Source organism: Ruditapes philippinarum, unplaced genomic scaffold (genome assembly GCF_026571515.1).
Source record: "Ruditapes philippinarum isolate M1 unplaced genomic scaffold, ASM2657151v2 ctg1961_1_1_1_1, whole genome shotgun sequence".
Taxonomy (NCBI): Eukaryota; Metazoa; Mollusca; class Bivalvia; order Venerida; family Veneridae; genus Ruditapes; species Ruditapes philippinarum.
In genome coordinates, this window is record NW_026858357.1 from 68149 (window position 1) to 93194 (window position 25046).

A 25046-nucleotide genomic window follows, 5' to 3' on the forward strand; every position below is an offset into this window, starting at 1 on the left:
TTAAAAGGTAAAAGTACGTTTATTGTGTATATAGTTAACAAGAAATAAAACATTTGTATTTAACAAGTTATAATAAAACACAATGTGAGCTTAAGTTAAAATGAATGTATTCTCCCTGTTAGATACTATCACAGATCTGCTATTCCAATATTATGAAATTCAATACATATCATCATCTTAAATAACATGTATATTCTTGTAATAGAAACATATATAAAGTAAAATAATCTCTCAATATTTTCATGATTCTCTGGACAGTAAAAATATAAATTCCCTCGAAGCTTTTTCCGAAGACAACTGTTCCTACTATTAGATTTCATAGAATACAATTTTTCAGTCCTTGTAATATTCACTCGTTTACTCTTGTATTTTTCTTAACCGCGTATTATTTAACGTTGAATATGACTATGATTTATCTATGGAATATTGTGAAACAAATGTTTTGAACATTTCTTAAACTCCGTCATAACTCTTGTTTAAACATCTACTGTTCTGTTGGAGGAATATGATCAGCACCTTTTGGCCACGGACCCAATGGTCGTCCTCTCTGAAAGTGACACATAAAATTTAAAGAGAACACATATACAAGACAATATAATAAGGATAGGCAAATGAGGAGCGGCAAATAAACTTATCTAGCTCTAAATTAATCATAATACTTGTCTTGTTTTATATGAATTAATTGGAATTTACCATACATATATCTTATTTTCTTAAAAACAGCCGAAAATCATCCAAATCTACAAAAAAGTAAAACCCACTAATTTTTTGTATTAACTTGCACGTTGACTGATATGAAATGAGAAACAGCATTACCTTTCCAAACAAGTCAAGTGTTCTAGCATCGTACAACATTTGTTTTATCTCCTTTGTTTCTCGTAATTCTGCATAGTCAGCTGCTACCCTTCCATCCTTAAAAAATAAAACAAAAATGATGTTGTTCAATTTCTTTTTTCAATTTTCAAAGTTATAACAGATATACAACTTGATTGATAATTGAAAATTGAAATTAATACTGATCTAATTACGAAAATATAATGATATTTCTTGCATGGTGTTTGTTGCTGTGATTTATGTTTATTTTATCTAAGTGGTTGCCTAAGATTAAGGTAGTTGCCTTACATATCTGGAATTATGTGTCAGCGTCCTACTTCAGCCAACCTTCCATGCTACCTTATATGGCAAAAGTACAGAGACGTTCCAAGAATTTGTTTTAAAGACTGCATCAGAAGTTGTCGATTATTGAGTTTACTATCATTAAGTTTTTTCTTAAAAGTAATATTAGGCCATAGATCAATGAAATAAATAATTGCTTTTAATTTTTCTTACCTTATCTACCCTGTTTTCAATCTCGTTAGCATCTTTCTCTAAAATTACTTTGATAAACTGTTCACCTTGCTCCTTGGGTAATGCATAGGCATAATGTAATGGATAACGATTGCACTGAAAAACAACATTTTTAAAGTATAAGGAGAGATAATCCAGATTAGCTTCTGGCTGAAAAAAAAACATTAAAATTTTGACATCTTATACTTGTATTTTTTGAATCTTCCAAAAACGGTTTTAAGATGAATGCGTTTGAACATCGTAGTTTATTTGTTTTTTAACGTTTGATAAAAATGATTCATGAAGAAGGAAAACACAAGCAGTCATGCTTTAAACCTGATAAATTTAACAACCATACCCGGTTTAGAGATCAAGAGATAATCTATGTACAAAAAAATCAAAAACAAGTCACGTGCCCTTCTATGCCTCGAAAACTATTTGTAAAAAATTTGAGGGTTAAACTAATTCACTGCCACACCATGAATTGCAGCTTTGACATGTATAAATCGCTGTGTCTTGGTTGCATCTGCAAATTTAATTTTGTAAGAAGTAGACTTACGTTGTCTCCTATTTTTCTCAAGGCAGGCCTTCTGGTACAAAGTTCTCTAGCTGCATCAAACTGGTTGAATACTATTGCTCTTGTTAAAGCAGTAAACCCATTCTAAAAGTAAAAATCAGCAATTCATCAATAATACATTAATAAAAATTTTGAAATCTTCATCAGATTAAAGTTTATATTTCTTACAGTTTTTTTTCATGTTTGTGTTTTTTAAGCATATTTTGACACATTTTTGTCATACATGTATCTTGTTGGTCTGCCTTAATGGCTTTCCTGAATAATTAACAAGTTATTACCATGTTCTTATTTCTAACAAGTCAAATTTTATGACGCTAATAGAATTAAAGAACGTGAAATGCAAATTATCATTCCCGATCAATTATTCAAATTTCAGGATATGAACGTTCTTGTAGTAAAGAGTACCTATTCTTTAGCTTTCCTTTTATATGTAAGTGTTTTATAAGCACAGCATGCATTGAATTTACTGTTTTACATTTGAAATTCAAAACAATACTTGACTCCAATACAAAAATTATTCTATCCTTTATTTATTGAATTACTGTTTTCTAAAGGTCTTCTTTGGACTTTCTCAAAACTCTATTTTCTCTACCTATTACCATGTTAGAAAATTTTGTGATTTTGTGAAAAAAAATCTATTGAAAGAAGATCAAAGAAATTATAATATATCACCAGAAAATGACAGAAAATAATCATATGATATATTGTTTGGTTATATTGTTTGGTTTTATTAACACTGATTACACGGTCGATGCACACAGTATATTAATCTTCGGTAGATTTTCGGTAAGCTCCGTAAGATAGACGGTGTACGATGAAATTTAATTTAATTTTTATCTCTTAACTAATAGTACTCAGCGTTATAGCGCAATCGGGTAAAGCACGAGTTTATAATCTAAGTCTCACACGTGTTTTAAGTTCGAGACCGCGTTGGTCCATGTTTTTTCTTATTAATACTTTCAACATTATTGAAGCTATATATTATTTTATTTTATGTTGTTTGGTTTTTTTTATGTTTTACTTAATTTTGTTATGTCTATACTCTTTTTAAATAACATGTTTTAAGAATTCATGTTTAAAATTGAAACGGATTAAAATCAATAAATGTATTTTCAATGCCGTAAAACACACTACAAATCTGTTCCATTAAAGTATACTGCAAAAATAAAGAAAGAGTACTAAAACAACGGCAACAGTAAGGATCGAACCACAGACCTCTCATCAGACCTATCAGGCATTCTCTTAACCGACTGTGCTATTGTGAATTAACGAAAACCTTCACATTACGCTGGCGTGACTTTCAATCCATGACTAATATACTTCACATTAATTCTCGTAAACTACACGGACCAAACCGAAGTGGGACCGAATATTTAAATGAGTCCTATAATGTATTCATAATTGACAGGTCAATAAAATCAGACTATACAAATGTAAAATGTAAATGCATTAAAGAAAATAAACAATAACAAAATGGTTCACCTTGTCTTGGTAATTAGCGTTATTATACTGAAAAACTTTTTTAACATCCCCAGTTGCTGCGGCTTCAAACAAGGCTATAGCATTGTTCTGAAATAAAAGCAAGATATATTAATTGGCATTAGTCATTTTGTTTAGTATACGGTCTATTTAATATTTAATTTGAGCAAGAATTTAAAGTTTGACAAAATTTTCTATTTTGTGAAATACGTACTTCTTTCTAAAAAGTACTTTTCCGTAGCATTTGAAACAACAGTAAGACAAAAGGACTGAAATGCAGTACAACACTCTACTCATAAAATTAATCTTAGCAATAAAGTGAAAATTGTACTGATCAAATTGGGTTGATCATTTCATCTAAATAAAGTTATTTGCGTTTAGAAATCTGGAAAGAAAGTGATCCCTCAGAAGCATTTATCACAACAAAATTACAAGAGAATTGCAGACTGAGTCTGTACATGAGGGAAGGACCAGAAAAATATAACAACACTGAAGTGAAGTACGAGGCAACATTTTACGGCTGCCACACAGCACTTGGCACCTGCTGTTGTGAAGTATAAAAATCTGGAAAGAAAGTCAACGTATATAATGTACCTGTGTTTGGTTAACATCTATCCATGTTGACACATGATGCTCTTTAGCAACCTTGGTTAGCTTCTGTTCCAAAGAATCTCCAGTCTGGAAATGATATCAATGCGTTCTTACAGTAAAAATCTCGTATCTCGTTTGTTTTGTTTTGTTTTTTGTTTTTTTGAAGGGTGGGGGTGATTTATTTATGTAACCATATTTATGTATATGATAGTCCGTATAAAGTATAATTTAGGTGATGACAGTATGCCAATCTAAATTTCAGTGGTGAGTTCACAGGTAAAAGTGAAAATAACTTTACATTTTAACATCATTGTATTCAATTTGATATTTAAACCATGCGAAAACAAATCAATGGTCAATTATGTACAAATCACGTAAATGAAATTATGATCTATATATTGATTCAAAAAATAGAGAAAGACAGGATCGCGAAAGACCGCCCTAAATGAAAAACATGTTGCTGGCTAGGTCATAATGTCACAATAGATAAATCTATATAAGCTCTGGAGCAATTTCAGGGGTATTACCGGGTTCTTTACAGAAAACATTATCAAGTTTAAAGATGTCTAAAGATTACATATTCTAATGATTGCAAAGACTAAGATACAGACTTCATTGGATCAATGATGATTGATCCATCAAATCATGAAAGGAAAGCAATAATTAGCAAGTGGACCATTCAAAGATCAACTAAAATGCAAATTTGTTTGAGGCCTACTTAAGGGCTCTACAAGCTAATTTTGCTTAATACAGTGATAATCCAATAATTGGTTCAAGAAAAAAAATCTGTCTATTCTAAGCACTTGTGGTCTCTTATAGGAAGACCTATTTTATATAAAAAAAAAATTCTAAAAAGTCTGATATATAACTTTTTTCAATATTAGATAATTCTGAAAAACATTTTTGTACACGCGTTTACATGAAGACCGATCACAGACACCTAACATTTGCAGTTGCTACTCTAAACATTTGGTTCATGTCACAATGTGGGTTAAAGAAAGCTTACCGGCACATCTTAATATATCTAGCTATACGAGGGTTGTTCGAGAAGTTCTGAGAATTGTTTTATAGCACACGTTGTAGTCGTGTTAGCGTAAATATAAATATATACGCATTTATTTCAATATATACTGTACAGTATCTGAAAATATCGTCATCATACACACAGAAACTAAAACATAATAAAAATAGTAAATAACCATATAACAAACACCCGGAGCACGCCGACATCATTTGCAACGTTATGCGACGTTAAAGTCCATCGATCGTCGCACCTTTTCAACGTAGTCACCTGCAATTTCGATGCATTTCCTGTGTCGGATGATCCACTTATTGTATGTTTCCACGTACCAGCTATCGGTAAAGGACGAGACTATAGCTTGCGTATGCTTAACAAGATCGTCAGCTGAGTCAAAGCGTTTTCCACGCAGCTGTGATTTGAGCTCCGGGAACACACGGAAGTCCATCGGAGCGAGGTCCGGGCTGTATGGAGGGTGCTCTAAGATCTCAAACCCCAAGAGGCTGATCTCTAACTGGGTAGATTCCGCTCTGTGTGTTTTCCTGTAGAATTGATCATTTTCATCGTTTCTGTGGAAGACTTTTCCAGCGCAACACAAAATTTCACGATGCTTCGCAATTCAACGTCACCTATCGACGTCATGTTGTTTACTCAGTGGCTCTTGGCAACAACTTTAAAACAATGTTGATCCGTTGAGAATTTAAATAACGTTATGATATTTTCAGGAAATTACGTCATGACGTTTCGCTGCTGACCAGCGTTTTCGCGCATTTTTTACGTTATCAAAATTACGAAATATTATTAGTGTAGCGCGTTATACCTCTCTTTAGAGTCGGACTGCTCCGGTGCGGCGTTATAGTGTTGCTATGGTTACTACTATTTCTGGCTATTGTTGTCTGATTCTATTCAATTTTAAGGAATAGTTCCGTGATATGCTAATCTTAGTATGTGCAAAATATTACGTCTTAGAAACAAAAAATATAGGAGATATGACAAAATTCTCAGAACTTCCCGAACAACCCTCGTATATACTTTATTTGAAATAAAAAATGTTTATTAACAGATAAAGATTACTTATTTCCATTTCAAGTAATGACTGCAGTGTCAGAAAAAGATCACGGTCATATAAAGCATGTAATGTAAATCTTTATTATAAAAGTAAGGGATTTTTCTTTTCATATAAAGTAGAAATTGAGCATAGAAACAGTTTATAGCAAAGGCTTTTAAACCGGAACAATCAAATTTCATACGTTTTCTTGGCATAATTGAAACATTACAAACACGGATATCACTCTGATTTCATTATTTATTTACTGTTTTATGTCATTTGGAAGACATTGTATTTCTTTGGAGTTTAATAAATTCTTAAAAATCATATCAACAGCTGTAATATTTTAACCAATCAGAAATACAATCTAAACTGGTAATCCAGTACTTAATTGTAAACAATCCATTGATTTTTACATATCCTTACGTATTTTATTACATTTAAAAAAAACAAAAAGATAAAAATGTTTGAAACTTGATGATATCATTGAATTCCAAACAATATTTGAATTATCTAATCTAATTAACACGTTGTTCTGTGTAATGAATATATACAAACCATTTGTTGAATATATTCCTGTAAATCAAACAAATTAAGCAATCATATCACTCTTGAAAGTAACGAGTAATTTTAGCACATGTAGTAGGAGATGTGACAGGTTTCAAGTGTAAAAAGTTAACTTCTATTCAAGCGTCATAAAATAAGGGAAAAACATCAATGGTTTTAATACAATAAATAACGTTATTTAGAACATTCATGAGATAAGAATTCGACTATATATAGGTTGGTCACAGAATTCAGTGTGTAAAAAATCTGTTGGAACCATTTAGCACAACAAAATTACCCTAAAAATTCCAGATTCGGCTTAAGTGGTTTTGTTCATCCGTGCTGTTCTACAGAAATTAGAAACTTCGATGGGAGCGATAGCGACAGGAGTAGAATGTTTTTAATTATGTAGAACAGCTACGGATGATTACTAACATACTTAGTGTCAAGCTTTATTTGGCTTCATAACTTACTTAAATATGTCAATACGCGGTTCTATGAAGCACTATGAAAAACGAAGTTGACTATGAACGGAATTCAATATAGTATCGACTTTTGTTTTTTGATGAAAATTAACACACGAATATTTAAGAAATGCAGCGTTTTCCTTGGATGATAAAAAATGGGATACTAAAAATGCATATTTGATACTTAAGTTGATAAATAAGCAGCTTTTAAATTAATGAAAAGCACGAAGGCTAAAGAGAATTTTAACTTTTTGAATTTAGAACCACGTTCCGGTCTGGTACTCTAATAATCATAGTTAGTTATACTCTTACAATAAATAGAATACTGCAAGCTTTTTAACTTTAAAGCAAGAAAGTAATAAACACACTACAATATATTAGAGCAAGTAAATATTAGCTCATTAAAAAGCAGATTTACTGAGGTTTTTAAATAAAGCTTTGTATTAGTAAATTTATTATTGATAAACAATATAGTTTTTGTTATGCAAAAAGAGCTCTAAAATCCTTAACATAAGATGACTCACCTACATATTAAAATGGAGGGTCAAAGATTTAATTGTATGTATTTTAAATACATGTTTAACTCCTAAATTTAAAAGGACAGGGTGATCTGTTAATAACAAACGGTAAAGTATTATTCATAGGCTCATGCCTAGTTGGTTTAACCTGAACTACATGTACATGTATATTGGTACTGGTTCAGCATGGTAATTAGTAAGCAGCTAAAATTCATTATTACTGAGACTAATGACGGTGTCCTTATAACCCTAAGTTGTGACGGCAACATATCTTGTGTTCCTGTTTAAGGTTCTCTCAGCTTATTACAGAGGGACCGACCTAAATCCCTTCGGTTGACTAAAAGACTTTGTTAAGGGTTTCAAAATCCCATTTAGGTCGAATCTGATTGGCCGATTGTGACTGACTTAACTTTAAATTGGCCAATGAGTAGTCTTCAATCTACTGTATAGAACTTTACATTTCCGTTGGTGTTGAAGATCGGCTAAGTGTTAAAGAATGTCATTAGATTAAAATGGAATTAAGGGACTGATAGAAAATGTTAAAAGTTGAGTGTTAAGATCAGGTCAAACGTTAAAATATCCACTATCATACCTCACCACCATCCTTATCCTGTACATAAAATATATTCTAAAAATTGTTATTTCTACAACAATATTCACGAGCCATTTTTGTCTTTAAATTTAAATCTATTGCAATGAATTTATTGAAATAATAGTAATAAAATTGCCGTGCAGAGCATTAAATCAAATTACTTGAAATAATGTTGGAAAAAAGTACTCGAAGGCTATTTAGAGAATTAAATTTTCTTTCAATGGAATTATCTTTATATCTATCCATTTACGAGCAAGAGTGGGTCTTTTTTCTTGTCTAATTTCATTCATATTTGATAAATGAACCTTATATTACCTCGTCTACAATATTGAGAAGTTCTGATGGGTAAAAAGCAACTGGGAAAAGTCGTAACACAATTGGTGGCAGTTCTTTAGCAATGTACTGAAAAATAAAAGTCAAAATCAAAGTACATAAACTAATTAAAAAACCTGCAGAATATGAATTATGTATTGAAATAGGATGCAAAAATACAATATTTAATTTAATATGTGCTATTTGTATGGCAGCAAATGATACAAAAATTTAAACCTGATGTTTTATAAAAAAAAAACAGCCTTCGTATTCCTAATTTATTTGTTGCTGGGTAATTTCTCAGGCATGACACTTCCCAGGTTAAACCACATTGCATTTTAGGTGACATTACAAGCAAACTGTTGGTCATGTAATTAGATATCACTTTGGATTTCACAGGGATATCTTTATTGTAATATTCCTGACATCATTTTCCATAAGCAGCTGTACTAATTAGTATCTAATTAATCACTTAGATATTGTAAGCAAATAAGTAAATTCAATGTCACTTTCCAAGATAATCACATATGTAAACTTTAAGCAACTTCACAAAAATAATAACTTTCAATAAATAGTCGAGTGTCTCAAAGTAATACAATACTAATTAAGACCTTAGACCGATTACTTTTAAATATTTATAAAGGTTCTGGTAAACACACAGATTGGACCTGCTAACGACCTAAAAAACTTTAAATCAAAATACAAGTTATATCAAACAGCCTCTATTTTGAATTTACTGACAATTTTTATGACAAAAATTAAATCCGATATAGAATGTTGTGATGCTTGCCACCCTGCCTATCATTTATCTATATCAGATATAGAATGTTTGTCCTGTAATGTTTGCCATCCTGTCTGTCATTGTACTAAATCAGAAATTGGATTATAACTTTTTAATGCTTACCGCCCTGTCAATCATAAACTAAATCAGATTAGTTTGCTTACCCTGTCTATCATTTTCACAACATTATCTCTGCCTCTCTTGAAAGCTATTTCTCTAGGAGTAAAACCATCACAGTTCCTGTCCATGAGTGAGTAGCCTCTCCTTGCTTTAATTAACCAATGAATAGTTTGTGTATCTACTCCATTCTCAATAGCTCGCAACAAAGGGGTGTTACCGTTCTGAAAAGAATTGATATACAGAATATCTTTATAATTACCTTAAGATATTTTTTCATTCTTAAATTATTTGCTTTATTTTTATAAACTGATTAAATAAAGCTTTAAAATGATGGCATTGTTATAATAAACATGCTACATCATGTACTTTAAAATGGTACCTGTTTATCTTTCATTCTTGACAAAACAATTCACGAGTAAATGGGTAATTTTAAAATAAGTGCTGTTTGTTTGGTTTGGTTTTTAGCGCATCAACACATTTTAGGTCATATGGTGACGGAACAGTAAGGGAGATAATTTTGGCTATTCCTCTGGTGTTACAAACTAAAAGCAACAACAGAGGTCAAAGCCACCTCGCCTCCTGGAACTAAGATATGCTCAGACTGTAGATACTGGAACCTATTAAGTCACCACTTATGATCACGCAGGGTGAAAAGGTGGCTGCAATATTCTGATGCCTCAACCCTTAGAGGCAGCATCAGTCACAACGGGAAAGTAAGTAAGTAAGTACTGACTAGTTTGTTTTTTTTTTTTGGGGGGGGGTTACGTCACATCGACAAAGTATAGGTCATATCGCGACTTTCAGCTTTACTGGTGGAGGAAGACTTCAGGTGCCGTTCCGTGCATTATTTCAGGCACGAACGGGTATTTGAGTAGAACCACCGACGTTCCGTAAGCTAGCGCGATAGCTTCCTCACATGAAAGAATCTAAAGCCCCTGTCGGTATTCGAACCCACAGCGGTGAGGGGCAAGTACGTGGTTTGAAGTCAACGACCTTAACCACTCGGCCACGGACGCCCCTTGACTGAAAAGTAAATACATGATGTTATAGAATGGTTGCAATGAACTATTGTTAAACTAAACTTTTGAACAATAACTTAAAAACAACTCATTAATATATATACGTTTAATATTTTTATAACAACTATTCTATACATGTAAGGCTATAAGAATAATACAAAAAAACAAATATTCACAAAGAAATCTATTGCAAATAATCAAGAAGGGCGACAAATTAAAGGTACTGATCTCGCTCCGCTTAAGGTAGTGTGGTTAAACTCAATAACATTTCAACCAAGTCCAATTGTTATAAAAAAAAACTATTTTAGATAATGCTGGCTCCAAAGTGGTTACGTTATTTATAAGTATTAAATAAAAAAAGTTGTTACGTTATTTATAAGTATTCATATAAAAACAATGTTTACATAACAATGAATTACATGAAAATTTTTAAGATTTTTCTTTTTATTTCTTTGCAACGTAGACTTGTTAATGTCAAATGGTTATGTTACTACAATTTTATACCGATTAGTATAAGTCGCATTTTTTTTAAAATGTATACTACAGGAAAATTGCGATTTACTCATTCTCTATGTATTAGGGAAATTCATTTGAAATAAAATACTAGTTTTTTTCAAGGGCGTACAAGTATACAAAAATGTACTAGGGCTTTCTTGTTTACTAGACATTGCAAGTATAAACAAATGTAAAAGCTAACAAGAATAAACTTGATTTCAAGTATTTACAAGTTTAGAATGGTGTACTACTTTAGAATATGGATCAAATTGCACCAGTAGTTTTTGAGGAGTTTTCCGGACAAGTTTTTTGATGGACGAACATGCGACCAAATTGGGATGAAGGGTCATTTCTATTGTTATTTTCTTTTGTTTAATGAAGGGCTATCGACCCATTCCTTTTATGTTACAAAATGAACTCCATTGTTCCCTTTTGTTCTGTTTACAGTTATGGCCCTCTAACCCTATTCGGTAGTGCGGACAGTTAGACAAACGGATGGAGAAGTGATCCCTATATAACACTACTTTGAAGAGGCAACACAACAAAGACTTTATCTTACCACATCTTTTTCTTGATGTTCAGTACTATCTGTAAGCACTGTCTGTAAAAGCTTTACAATGTTTACATCTAAATCTCTTCGTAAGGCCTTCTGATATAGTGGAACAGTTACGTCAGTCTGTAAGAGTAAAATTCTTAATATTTTGAAACAAATTGAAAATGCAAAATGAAAATTATATCAGCCTAATAAGCTTATACCTTTTGTTGTTATTTAACCTTACACTAAATAATATTGTAAAAAAGGGCAACAATTTTTTGATCTACAAATTTAATTTTCCTATAAAACATCATAATAATCTTTATATTTAAAACAATTCCGGAATTTGGAGCAGACAGGTTCTGGATCTAAAAGGTTGTTTACTATTAACAACAGAAAGAATGAAATTGGGACCGGACATTTTGTTTGGATAAGGGAGGTTTAATTTAATTGATTTCTGTAACAAGAGAGCCATTAAACAAAACATGCGTCAGTTTAGAGAGAGACCAGATTTCAAAGGTGCTCAAGTTTGGCTCTCTGCTGGCTGTTTTGACGCGTAAATATCAAAGTTAACATAAAATTAGCAGTGCCATGACAAAACCAACATAGTGCGTTTGCAACCAGCATGGATCCAGACCAGCCTGCGCATCCACGCAGTCTGATCAGGATCCATGCTGTTTGCTATCAGTTTTTCTACTTGTAATAGGGTTTGTAGGTGAACAGCATGGATCCTGATCAGATTGCGAGCAAATGGTCGCTAATGCATTATGTTGGTTTTGTCATGGCGTGGTACAGATGTTGTTTGGTTGCTTCTGCTGACTCAAGATTCTTTATGATTATTGAATACTAAAACATGTACAAAAAGTGTTGTTTTCTTTGCTAAATTAAACAAGAAAAAATATTTCAACACAGATCTTTCCTGAATTTTTTATTTTATGAGCATTTTTTTACAATGTATTTTTATTAATTTATTTTATTTTTTTCGGCACAGAACAAGACAAATTACATAGTACCCTTGCCACTAATCTTTACATTTTTATAATATACTTCCAGGATTTTTTCATACTTACTTGCTCATTCTCCCTGACTCTGACTTGAGCTACATTGGCACCATTGACCACCAGTAATTTAACCATTTCATAGTTGTTAGTTTCAATAGCATGACTAAGTAACGTCTTTCCTTTTCGATCCTGAACGAGAAATATTGAAAAGTATTTCTTTATCTTTTTACAAATTCTAATTATACTGCCTATGAAAAGGTCAAAAGGAAAATTTTAAGCTTTTTTAACTTACAAAATATTTTAAAACTTTTGTGGCTGCAAATTATTGGCTGATTTGTTTACAATCGCAAACTAGTCATCTATACGGATCACTAGTCACGTGGGTTCCAATCCTGTCATGGAACTAAGCTTTTAGTTTAATAGGCAATCCTAAGGTAATAAAACATACTACTCGACTTTAAAATTATTTTCCTTGCATTTGAGTGTGTTTATAATATGCATGTTGATATAATAATTATGTGACAATGTAGTATGTGCTTATGCATATTTCCCTGAATAAATAGCTACAATGTTTAAGCTGTTTTTTCTTGACTATTTGAGCACGGAAAGCAACAACATTCTAAAAGTTAGACAAAATGCTTACTTGCATAAAAGAAAGGATTTTGACCAAAGATTTTGAGAAACAACTCTCCAACACCTGTTCCAATGAAGCCTCAAGCTTTCATTATTGTTAGAGCACCACAATGATTTGACAAACTAAACATATGTTAAAGTGTTTTAAATCCCTGTATCATGACAAGCATATTACATACCTTTAATCTGAACAGCAAACTTGATAATCTTCATTATATATCTTAGAAACATATAACAATCATTTTTACTGCTTACCCTAAATCTGATATTAACTTTCAGGTCTTTATTTGCCCACAAAACTTGCTGTGCCAACTCCACGTCCTCACATAATACTGCATGTATTAACTCCTACAAATTCAAAAAATATGACTCATCAAAATTAACTATAACATGTCAGAACATACATAAATACTTGTAGCCCTTACTTAACTTAAATAAGCAGTTGTAGAAAAGAAATGATGCTTAAAAATCTAATTCAATCAAATATTTAAAAGACGCATTGTTTCTCTGTTACTTATACACTACTTTACTCTAAATATTAGTTAAACAGTTGGTAAAAAATTTTAAAAAATGTTTTCTGATTTATAAACTTGAGCATCCTGATTTTTTATCATTAACTTTACCCTTAAACTGCTTAGTTTTTTAATGGATTTGTTCAACTCCCATTTTAAATGGATTTGCCTGCCTCCCATTTTAAATGGACTTGCCTGCCTCCCATTTTCAATTGATCAGTCTAAGGCTTCCATTTTAAATGATCTGGCCAGCTCCCATTTTAAATGGATTTGTCTGCCTCCCATTTTAAATGGATTTTCCAGCTTCCGTTTTTGGAAATATCTATTATGGATTTTGGGTATATCAAGATGAAATAAGGATCATTTTTTTAATTCTGTTGTACTCACCTGGAGGCCAGCAACTTTCATTTTACTTGCTATTTTACTTGCTATATTTTTATGTAATATTTTTATAAGTTAAAGAAATAAAACTTACACTTGTTGGTCTGCAATCGCACAGGACTCGGTAAGAGTTTCGTGCTATGTCAGCCTGGGTCTTCAATTCATTTTTTGAGCATACTTTCATCTCAGGTGACAGAGAAAGCATGCCTACATCGGCTTTCTCCATTGTCCATTCTAATAAGCTTTTATCATCCTGCAAATTTTGGTAAAAACCTTTTGGTCACATGACTAAGCAACACCAATCAAATAGTGTTTTAATTTTAAAAGAGTGTAATTTACCAAATATACCATAAAAATTGTAAAACCACAATTTCGTCACATTAGTCCAGTAATAGGTGAAGTCGTAGGGGTTATTGCACTAAGGTGATGATATTGTTTTAAAATTCTTAAGGTTGAAGCTGGAAAGGATTTTCACAAAAGTGTCACGCACATGAATTACATTTTAAAGAATTGAAAAAAAAAGTTTATTGCTAATTAAAGTAAGCTTAGTGATTATTTAAAACATACCCTGCTTATTACTTCAAACACTAACCCTTCAATTTATTAAAGATAAACTATGTTCAAATTTCATATTAGAAAATATTGATATATGCTACACAGTCTCTTTGTAATAATAAAATAAACATGTTTTTGTTTTGACTTCATACATAGTACATATGTTGTGTTTTTAACCCTTCACACAATAGGTGGTCACAATTTGAATATATAAGTGTCATTTAAAAGACTGGCTTTTTTTTCAAGAAAAGACGAACTTCACTTGACCTGTAAAATGGAACACAGCTTCGCATACATAGTATATTCATTCTTTTATCCAAATGAGACATATTCAGTAAGAATTTCATAGGTTTCAATAAATTTCTGTAATTAAAATACGTACTTTACACAAGAATGATGAGCATAGCATTATCTTTAAGAATTTTTTTTCGAGACACAAAAAAACTCCTTTCAGAGACAGTTACATAATTTAGCGTTATACCTTCAAACAAAATTAAGGTAAATCTTATGTATTAATATACATCAGATAATGAAAATTTTAACAAAAAAATATAATGCCCTTTTGTCAACATTTTGACAGAACATTAATATAGTTAATTAGTTATTACATGTATGTTTTGGAAATAAAAATACATATACTTCACTTCTAACAATGTTATTTTTTACATAATTAAATTTAACTTATTTCTTGCTTTGAAACTTATTGATTATCAACAGAACATGTTTTACACATGTATAAGGAAATTATATTTTATACATGTATAGGATATTTTTGTCTTAACTGCTTTTGGGTTTGTTTCTTGTTTTGTTTTGTTTGGGTTTTTTGTTGTTGTTGTTTTAACGAAACAAAAAAAAACAGTTTGTGTCTGATTTCTATTTAATTAATTTCAACTGAAATCATGTATTGGTTCAATAAAATAATCTTTTCTTTCCTGCAACTATTTATAGAATGTCATTTTAATTATTGCAATGCAGAATCTCAAAACAAAAGCTAAAAGGCCACTGATGATGCAGCTCAATTTGAATGATTATTAAAGTGACTCCACTGAGGATTTTTGACATGATGAGACTGGACATAATTTTTCGAGATTAATGTTTTTATGTAGGTCCACACCAATTAATAATGTGCAAATGTTATAACATTTGCTCACTCCGTTATTACAGAATAAATATTTTAATTGTGAAAAAATGTGCCAAACTGAGAAGCGTTGCAATGCTTTTCTCTCAAACTGTGCTAAGATTAGCACAAAAATACGAGTTTCAATTTATTTTTCTTAATCATCTGTTGCATAATCTATTTAAAGTGCTAAGAAGTCAGGTGTTAATAATAAACTGGCCTTATGTGACACTATGGGGCACAAAATACATCAGAAGAGAACAAGTAAGTTAACAAAATATTGGGATACACATCATGAAAATTTGAAAATTATTCAGAAAATTATGTTTTAAACATACAAATAATTTCTTACACAAACCAAACACACATGTTCATCAAAACAAACACACATGCACTAAACAATACACACAAATCATGCCAACAACAACGCACATGTACACAAAAAAACACAACTTTTCAAGTTCAAACTAGAGAAAAAAGGAAACATAACATTTCAATTTCAAGACCTGTCTGAAACTGAGAGTCCTCTGATTGGCTGTAAATTTAAATTTCAAATTCAAAATCGACGAATAGATGACAATTATTTTGAGACTGGTTTTCAAATTAAGAGGATGATTAATTCTTTACACAAATTTCGTAAAAATAAACTGTGCATGCAGTTAGATATTGTCATTCTGAAAGACAGAAAATATAAGATAAGGAAATTTTGATATTTAGGTAAAAATCTTTTGGAGAATAATATTAGTTTTCATGTTAAATATCATCATAATACATGTAATAAGCACATTTTTAAATAAACATTTTCCTATTCCTTATTTCTATGTTTGGATATTCTTAGTGTTATATATGAAAATATTCATGCCAATTATAATTGTTTCCTACCAATAATAACTTTGTGAGAAAGTAACTACATGTATGCATTATCACATAAAAAACTGCCTCTGCTTTTGAAAAACAAAACAAAGATTGTGCAGAACTGCAATATTTTTGTTTCTGCCCCCTTTCTCTATATGGCTAAAATATTTCATCAGTGCTTAATATTATTTCAACACTCGATCATTTTTACAAAGATTCATTGTTGTTTGAGGAAAATATATTAACATTACAACATATACCAGGATCGAACTAACATCTAAACAACACATATACATGTACATGTTTATTATACCGATGGTTTGTACATTTAACTAATGTATAAAATATTTCTACAACGTACCTTGACCTTTGTATGAACATTACACCAACTGCGTTTAACTTGACGAAGCAATTGGTTGAAATGTGAATCCCGCACGGCTAGGATCACACCGCACTAAAACATAGGACAAAATAACTAACGTCACACTGAACTAAAATATAACATAAAATATCTAATACCTAGCTAATCATACTCGTTTCATCATTAGTTTAGTTGATTTCTAAAAGGGGAAAAAGAGCGGTTGGTCAAATAAGAAATCGTTGGTATTTTCAGGTTTAATAATTTCGAACATAAAGATAAAGACAAGAGAAAAAAAAGAAAGAGTTACTATCAAGGAGAATGTCTAATAAACATGCCGATGCTTCTCGGGGGAGGGGTATGTATGTTTCGTATTGTTTTACGGCGCACCAACCCAATTTAAGTTACATAACGTCGAAACAGGAAAGATAATTTTGACTAACATCGTTTTAAAGGGGTCAAAACCACCTCACCTGCTGGAAGCTAAGGGATGCATAGACCCCAGTAATTTGGATCCATTCTGTCGCATCAGGCAGGGATTATTCTGATGCCTTAACCTATAACGCAACCAATATGCCACAAAGAAGCTGATGTTTCCAAATCAATCACCAATCATCAATCGTAAAGTTAAACTCTTGAGTTTGACTGAAATTATTGCTATCTGGTGTAGACATTACACAGCATTCATAAACAGGCTCAATCAAACTGAGTGTGCATCGTTTCCTATTGGACTTTCTTTAATGTACATTTATTTATTTAGATTTAAGCTTCACTCATGTCTTAGCTTAGAGGGATTTCGTCTTTCATGCAAAGCACTTGCCATTCAAGAAATTAAAAGAGAATTTTTATATTTTCAAAGTAAGATTTGAGTCGATTTCACAAAATCAGCAGGGAAAAATTATGAGACTGGTTCAATTTGTTGGGAAAGAAATACTGAAAGGTTGGAAGAAATAATCAGATTGTAGGTTTTTTTCTAGTATAATATTAACATACTTTTTGTCTTAACTTTCTCAAGCCATCAGTAATTTAAGCCTTAATTCCACATTTCTTGTCACCTTAGTGCAGTAACAGGTTAACTCCTATTAAAATGTATAAGGAGTTAACCTGTTACTGCACTAAGGTGATGAATACAGCAAAATCTGTCATGCAAATTAAACTCAAATCTAGCGAAAAGAAAACCAATTAAAAGAAGGAATGAAAAGATAAAACATGTTAACAGAATTGAAAACTAGCAAAACTACAATCAGGAAAAACATGGAATCTACAAAGTATGTCCATGGAAACAAGTAGAAATATTTCCATGGAATATTGCTCTGTTGCCGTGGAAACAAAGTAGGTATTACAAATATAGAATTCTAATAATGATGCCAATTGAAACAATAAAATTTTGAGGATTTTTTTTTATTTCATTTCCATAGAAATTTGAAATAATGCCCATGGTGTTCTTCCAAGCTTTAACATAAACTTTCATTCTATCATAATTTTGAGAATTATTTTTTTAAACAGTATTTTCCCAATTATGATTGAAAATATATACTCTAAAATGTTTCCATGGAAACGAGCAACTTAAAAGAATCCTACTTAGTAGAAACCAGTACCTTACAAATTCCGTTTACATTACACCAATATTTTTTGAAATTTTTTTGAAGCAAATGAGAGTTTTTAGTAACAGCAAGCACAAATCCGGGCTATATTTGTAAAAGAGAAATAAAATCATCAAATATTAGAGCAATTTATACTGTTCAGTAAAACCATATGTAAAATATTGTAGACTAAATATACATGTGTAACGTTTAAAGGCACACAAACCCTCTTGGTGAAAAACTGTGTAACATCAAAATTATCAACAAAGATATTTCCCCTCGTTTATTTTTAATCAAATTATTTATAGCTGTTTGCCTCCAGATGAGCCAAGAAAATCAATTTTGAGAAAAAATTGTTCTAAGATTTAAAAAAAAAAGTAAAAATATCAAGAATTCAAGCAATAATTCTTATTTTATATGCAATAAATGACTGATTTTGCACTATTTATCACCACATTTCTACTGCTTGCCTAATGCAGTAAGGGCTTTTCTTGCATATTTTGATCTTTATTTAGTCATATTTACATGGATTTAGAGTGCTGTTAGATGCACTGTCAACCCTGAGTAAGCTACTTTCTTTGTTAACTTGTCTTGAAAATACATGTGTATTTTACTTTTTAACACATTTTCAAAATTTCCATGAAAATTAGCAAGAATCTGGAGGCATTCTGCTATGAATTCTGCATCTAATAGATGCCTAAAATGACGGGTTCTTTTATCCAAAAACTGGCCGAAAAATGTTCTTACTAATTGTTCAAATATAAACTTTATCATTATAGATCATATCATGACTATTTAAAGCTTATTTTCCTTTTCTTTTAAAAAAAAATAGAGAGAAATATTTTTATGTCATACCTCGAAAATCCGCAAGAAAGACTTGATTTCTCCTTCTGCCTCATCCACAGGTGTCTGTCCCATCTTAAATTCACAAACATTGGATTTTAATTGCAAAGCATGATAAAGCTTAAATAAAAGATCAGTGAATCTGGTTTTGATTTCTCAATGCCAAAACTGTTTGTTTTTTGTTTTTTGTTTTTTTTAATCTTCAAATTGTTCCATTAGTGCAGTAACAGGTTAACTCCTATTGAAATTTAATAGCAGTTAACCTGTTACTGCACTTAAAGGTGTTGAAATGGCAAATTTTTATTTAGCATTCAGATTTTTTTTAAAAATATTAAAATGAGAAGTTTATCTAACTGCAAGCTTCTCAAATAATATTTTGAGTTATCAAAATTTAAATATTTCACACAAACAATTATTATTATTCATTAATTGTGTTACTTAGCTACAATGTCAAGATTCAGGTCACATGGTGTTTGATTCTCACATGGTTATACATGTACATTTATGACTCAGTGCACTATTTATGGTATCACCAGTTACCCAGGTAGAATTACTGGGCACTGCCCAGCTTGTCTTATGATAGACTCCCAATGTAGCCTTTTGTCGACAAAAAACATTTTGTCGAAAGACATCTAGTCGAATACGACATTGTGTCAATTATGGCATTTGGTTGAATACGTCACTCGTGGACACGGAGACTACGACAACTGACCGAAAATAATTTATATGAGCCGCGTCACGACAAAACCAACATAATGGGTTTGCGACCAGCATGGATCCAGACCAGCCTGCCCATCCGCGCAGTCTGATCAGGATCCATGCTGTTCGCTATCAGTTTCTTTACTTGTTAAAGGGGCTGTAAGCGAACAGCATGGATCCTGATCAGACTGCGCGGATGCGCAGGCTGGTCTGGATCCATGCTGGTCGCAAACCCATTATGTTGGTTTTGTCGTGACGTGGCTCAAATTATCATGATTTATGACAATTGATCGAAAATAATTATCGATTCCAAAACACATGAAATCGCCCCCAACACATAAATTCTGAGGCGGTCTTAATAAGATCCTACAATGGTATAGAAATAAAAAAATTCTTGTGACCGAATACTTAGTTTTGGTCTTGTTATAGAACAGAATCAAGATCTAGAACTTTCTGATGCATTTGAATCTTTATCCCTGTTCTATACAGGAAAAGGAGCCTCAGTGGTCAAGCTGCATAGGTCACTCACTTTTAACCACTTTCCCCCTTATACTGTGGGTTTGACATTGGATTCTTTCATGCGAAGAAGCAATCCCGGCTAGCTTATGAAAGGCCAATGGTTCTTACTCAAGTGAAATGGATATCTGAGGTATTCCTCCACCAGTAAAGCTAGAAAGTTGTCATATGACGTTAATAGTGTTTGTTTGACTTTAATACATCAAATTTGAATGTTCACTTAAGTTAATTTTCAGGTCTGGTTGCATGTTTTGGTAAAATATTTTAAGAACAAACCCTATTTCGGAGGGAAAGATCTGCGCTACATTGTACTAGTGCTTCTACAACGTCAGCTCTACCTTTTCTGACTGCAAGATGTAACGCCGTATCACCATTCTAAAATAAATATCAAAATTTTTAACAAGATAATCATAGACAAAAGGATACGAAATTATTCTAGAATACATTTGAAAATTTTAAATTATTAAAGAATAAAAAAAGTATTCTGACCCAGTCTATAATACATATATTTTGTCACATATTTCATCACATAGGCAAACACATAGGTCAGCATGTGACATCATCACATATGCTGTCACATAGGTTGGCACATATATCAGCACATACATCAACACATAGGTTTACATGTTATCACCTAGGTTAACACATGTGTCATCACATAGGCACTCATATATGATGTCACATAAGTTGGCATGTATACCATCACATATGTAGACACAAATGTTGGTACATAGGCTGACACATAGGGCGTAACATTGGCGTTCAATAGGTTGATACATAGGTTGTCATTTTGTCTTCCCAGTACTTTATCATGAAATTTTGGTGTCAATAAACAGAAGGCATCCTTTATCATATAAAAATACCTCCAGTCCAAATGTCAGGTTATCACAAATACAAACAGTACGTTTTTAGAGGGTTTTTTTTCCCACATTGAAAAGTCTTAATTTCCTATGTATTACCATTATTTTGACAATTAATTGTGTCTACAAAATTGTTTTTAAGCAATCTTTGAGAGAGACTTTGATGTTAGATTTTTTTATCAGAATAATAATCAAAGAATATCACAAATAACTAAAATTCCTATAAATGTACATCAAATGTGTATTTTTCATTATTTTATCATTTCAAACTGAAAAAAAATCTGGTATATTAGTCGATACCACAATGAAACAATTATGCAGCAAGAAAACAGTAAGTTAAACGGCCAGAAAAGAGTTATACGGCAAGAAAAAGTAAGTTATACGGCAAAAATACAGTAAGTTATACTGCAAGAAAACTGCTTTACGGCAAGAAAAAAGTAAGTTACACGGCATGAAAACAGTAAGTTATACGTCAAGAAAACAGTATGTTATACGGCAAGAAAAACAGTTACATGGCAAGATAATAAGTAAGTTATACGGCGGCCAGAAAACAGTAAGTTATGGTAAACTTTTATATATTCAAATGTTAAATATAATAAAAAATGAATTACTTACAGTATTTTGTACATTAATGGGTACTCCATGATTGGCAAACACATACATATATACTCTTGGTTTGTCAACATACTTATGTAGCAGAGTTTCTCCTTTCTGTAAAACAAAAATATCATGTACAGATACATGTCATTTATTACACAAAACATTAAATTAATACTTTTATCTTTTTTAAATTTCTTATATTCTCAGTAAATTTTTCTAAAGTTTGATTTTCTTGAAATATTTTGGCTCATCTGGAGGCATGCAGCTTTAACCCTCAATTACAAAAATGGGGGTGGGGGATAGGGTCGGGGTTCTAGAGCAGTTTGGTACAGGTTTCTGTCCTTTCTACAAGACATACACATGTTAATTAGATAAGTGTTTGTCAAGAACACATGGTAAGAACAAAAATTAAAAAAGCACCAATTATGCTATAATTACAATATTAATCTTATGTAAAGTCAATAAAAATTTTACAAAAAAGCAGTCTTTCATCAAAGCGCTAAAAGTTATTTTTGTAGCATACAAAAAGCAAGCTATTGGTTTAGATAAATTTTGATTTAAATTTTCAAAAAAGTTATCAGAAACATTACCTTATTACAATATTTGACACCATACTTGGCGACAATTTCCCTAGCTTCATCTGCGTGTGATTTTTCTTTCTTCTCAGGCACAAATCTGTTTTGGTCATCCTGAAATTAAAAAAATAATCATGATATTATCTCAAGAAGGTATTCCTATGGTTGCTCATTTTGACTGGCTTACCACCTGAGTAAACTTTTACAATGGTAACAGTGATTAATTCTTTCAGACACTCCATTCTAAACGTAAACGTCTCCATTTAAGATAACTAATTATAACAGTCCTACACAAATTAAGCAAGTTTGGAAAAAAAAATTAAAAATGCTTATTTTCTAAGGTGATCTTATCAAGCTAAAACTAAGTAGGTTCAAAGGGAGTTATAACATTGCTTTCCCTTGCAGGGGGAATGATCATGTTATTTTCCCCTAGCAGGGGGGGGGGGTGTATTATCGCACTGTTTTCCCTTGAAGGGCCAATTATCACGCTGTTTTCCCTTGCAGTGGGTATTATCATGTTGTTTTCGCTCAGTGCAAGGGGAATTATCACGCTGTTTTTCCTTGCAGGGGGAATTATCATGTTGGTTTCCCTTGCAGGGGGAATTATCACGCTGTTTTCCCTTGCAAGGGGAATTATCACGCTGTTTTCCCCTGCAGGGGAAATTATCATGTTGTTTTCCCTCAGTGCAAGGGGAATTATCACGCTGTTTTTTCTTGCAGGGGGGATTATCATGTTGGTTTCCCTTGCAGGGGGGATTATCACGCTGTTTTCCCTTGCAGGGGAAATAATCACGCTGTTTTCCCTTGCAGGGGAAATTATCACATACTTTTCCCTTGCAAGGGGAATTATCACGCTGTTTTCCCCTGCAGGGGAAATTATCATGTTTTTTCCCTTGCAGGGGGAATTATAATGCTCTTTTCCCTTGCAGGCGGAATTACCATGCTGCTCTTTTTCTTTGTAGGGGGAATTATCATGTTATTTCCCCTTGCAGGGGAAATTATCACGCTGTTTTCCCTTGCAGGGGGAATTATCATGCTCTTTTCCCTTGCAGGCGGAATTACCATGCTCTTTTCCTTTGTAAGGGGAATTATCATGTTATTTTCCCTTGCAGGGGGAATTATCATGTTGTTTTCCCTTGCAGGGGTATTTTCATGTTGTTTTCCCTTGCAGGGGGTATTATCATGCTGTTTTCCTTTGCAGGGGGAATTATCATTCTGTTTTCCCTTGTAGGGGGAATTATCACGTTGATTCCCCTTGCAAGGAAACTTATCACCCTGTTTTCCCTTGCAGGAGGAATTATCACGTTGTATTCCCTTGCAGGGGAAATTATCACGCTCTTTTCCCTTGCAGTGGGAATTATCCACTGTCTTTCCTTGCAGGGGAAATTATCACAACTTTTCCCTTGCAGGGGACATTATCATGTTCTTTTCCCTTGCATGGAAAATAATCACACACTTTTCCCTTGCATGGTAAATTATCACGTTGTTTTCCCTTGCAGGGGAAATTTTCACATTGGTTTCTCTTGCTGGGAAAATACAGAAAATAATGTTTGCTGCACATACATACAAAAGTGTCATTACTCATAAAGTTAATTCTTTCATTACATCATACCTTATCATACATAGGTCGTGTTTGTTTAGGTGGAGGAGTGTGTGGCATATATTTGTCTACAAATGGTTCAGATATTCCATCTCCTGGTTTACTCTTTCCTTCTCTTACTGCGTCTATACGTAATTTCAGTGCTTCCATGCCTCGATTCTCTGCATTCTGGACACAATCGTACTGTCTTGGACACTTGTCGGGTCCGTGATCTTTCCGGCACCACTCGTCACACACAGCCCTATCCTCCTGCAAGATATATATTAAATATTTTATAATCCTGTATGTTTGTAATGTCGCTTTTCATTGGATAATCATAAAGTTTACATAGTTTTATGTAAATAGCTGCTGTCAATTTATGAAAGAATCAAAACCTTTCTCTAAGAAAATGATACTTGCTGTATTATTATAAATTCATAATAAATATTTCTGACAGGTTATATGACCGTATATAAAAGTGTGTTTGCAATATAACCTTTTATATAGGACTGAATAACCTGTCAAAAATCTTCATAACTAATAATATTTACAAACAGCCCTTTATATATGTCTGTATATCCTGTCAAATTCTTTATAACTAATAATGTAAACAGATGATACAACATTCTCGAATAGTTACTGGCAGTGTCAATAAATTCTACAAATAAACATTTCCTTAATTGCGGGTAAAATAGTTTACCTGGAAAATCGTGCATGTAATATAATAAATTGAGATAATATGATGAACTGAGATTATTTAATAAAATAAATGACTTTTTTTGTTTATGATAATTTAAACAAGGTCCTTACCTGCTATTTTTGACAAAGGTCCATGGCTTAATTTGGGGAATTTTTGCAACTATTTGGAAAAAATTTCAAAAGCTTAAAATCTAACTGTTACATATTTTTTATAGTTTTATTAATGTATATTATCACATAGCCTGTCATTGACCTC

The 25046-nt window shown here is 32.1% G+C and overlaps 1 protein-coding gene across 5 annotated transcripts in view; it reads right to left on the minus strand.

Moving 5' to 3' along the window:
* Positions 1-469: 469 nt before the first annotated feature.
* The window catches only part of LOC132752936 (uncharacterized), a 34314-nt gene continuing 9737 nt past the window's right edge, over positions 470-25046 (minus strand). For 2 of the 5 annotated variants that reach the window (XM_060743352.1, XM_060743348.1), the window contains exons 5-23: positions 24125-24361; positions 22528-22626; positions 21953-22048; positions 20754-20852; positions 19275-19337; positions 16840-16932; positions 14046-14204; positions 13314-13406; positions 12495-12614; positions 11449-11565; positions 9420-9596; positions 8478-8564; positions 8163-8180; positions 3977-4060; positions 3386-3472; positions 1886-1987; positions 1330-1443; positions 817-912; positions 470-547 (exon numbers count right to left, since the gene is read on the minus strand). In XM_060743352.1, the coding sequence (XP_060599335.1) occupies positions 485-547; positions 817-912; positions 1330-1443; positions 1886-1987; positions 3386-3472; positions 3977-4060; positions 8163-8180; positions 8478-8564; positions 9420-9596; positions 11449-11565; positions 12495-12614; positions 13314-13406; positions 14046-14204; positions 16840-16932; positions 19275-19337; positions 20754-20852; positions 21953-22048; positions 22528-22626; positions 24125-24361 (2004 nt within the window). In that variant the 3' untranslated portion in view covers positions 470-484. Of the gene's footprint in view, positions 548-816; positions 913-1329; positions 1444-1885; positions 1988-3385; positions 3473-3976; positions 4061-6597; positions 6616-8162; positions 8181-8477; positions 8565-9419; positions 9597-11448; positions 11566-12494; positions 12615-13313; positions 13407-14045; positions 14205-16839; positions 16933-18434; positions 18525-19274; positions 19338-20753; positions 20853-21952; positions 22049-22527; positions 22627-24124; positions 24362-25046 lie in introns of all 5 variants that reach the window. The other 3 variants (XM_060743350.1, XM_060743349.1, XM_060743351.1) reach the window with 3 other exon arrangements.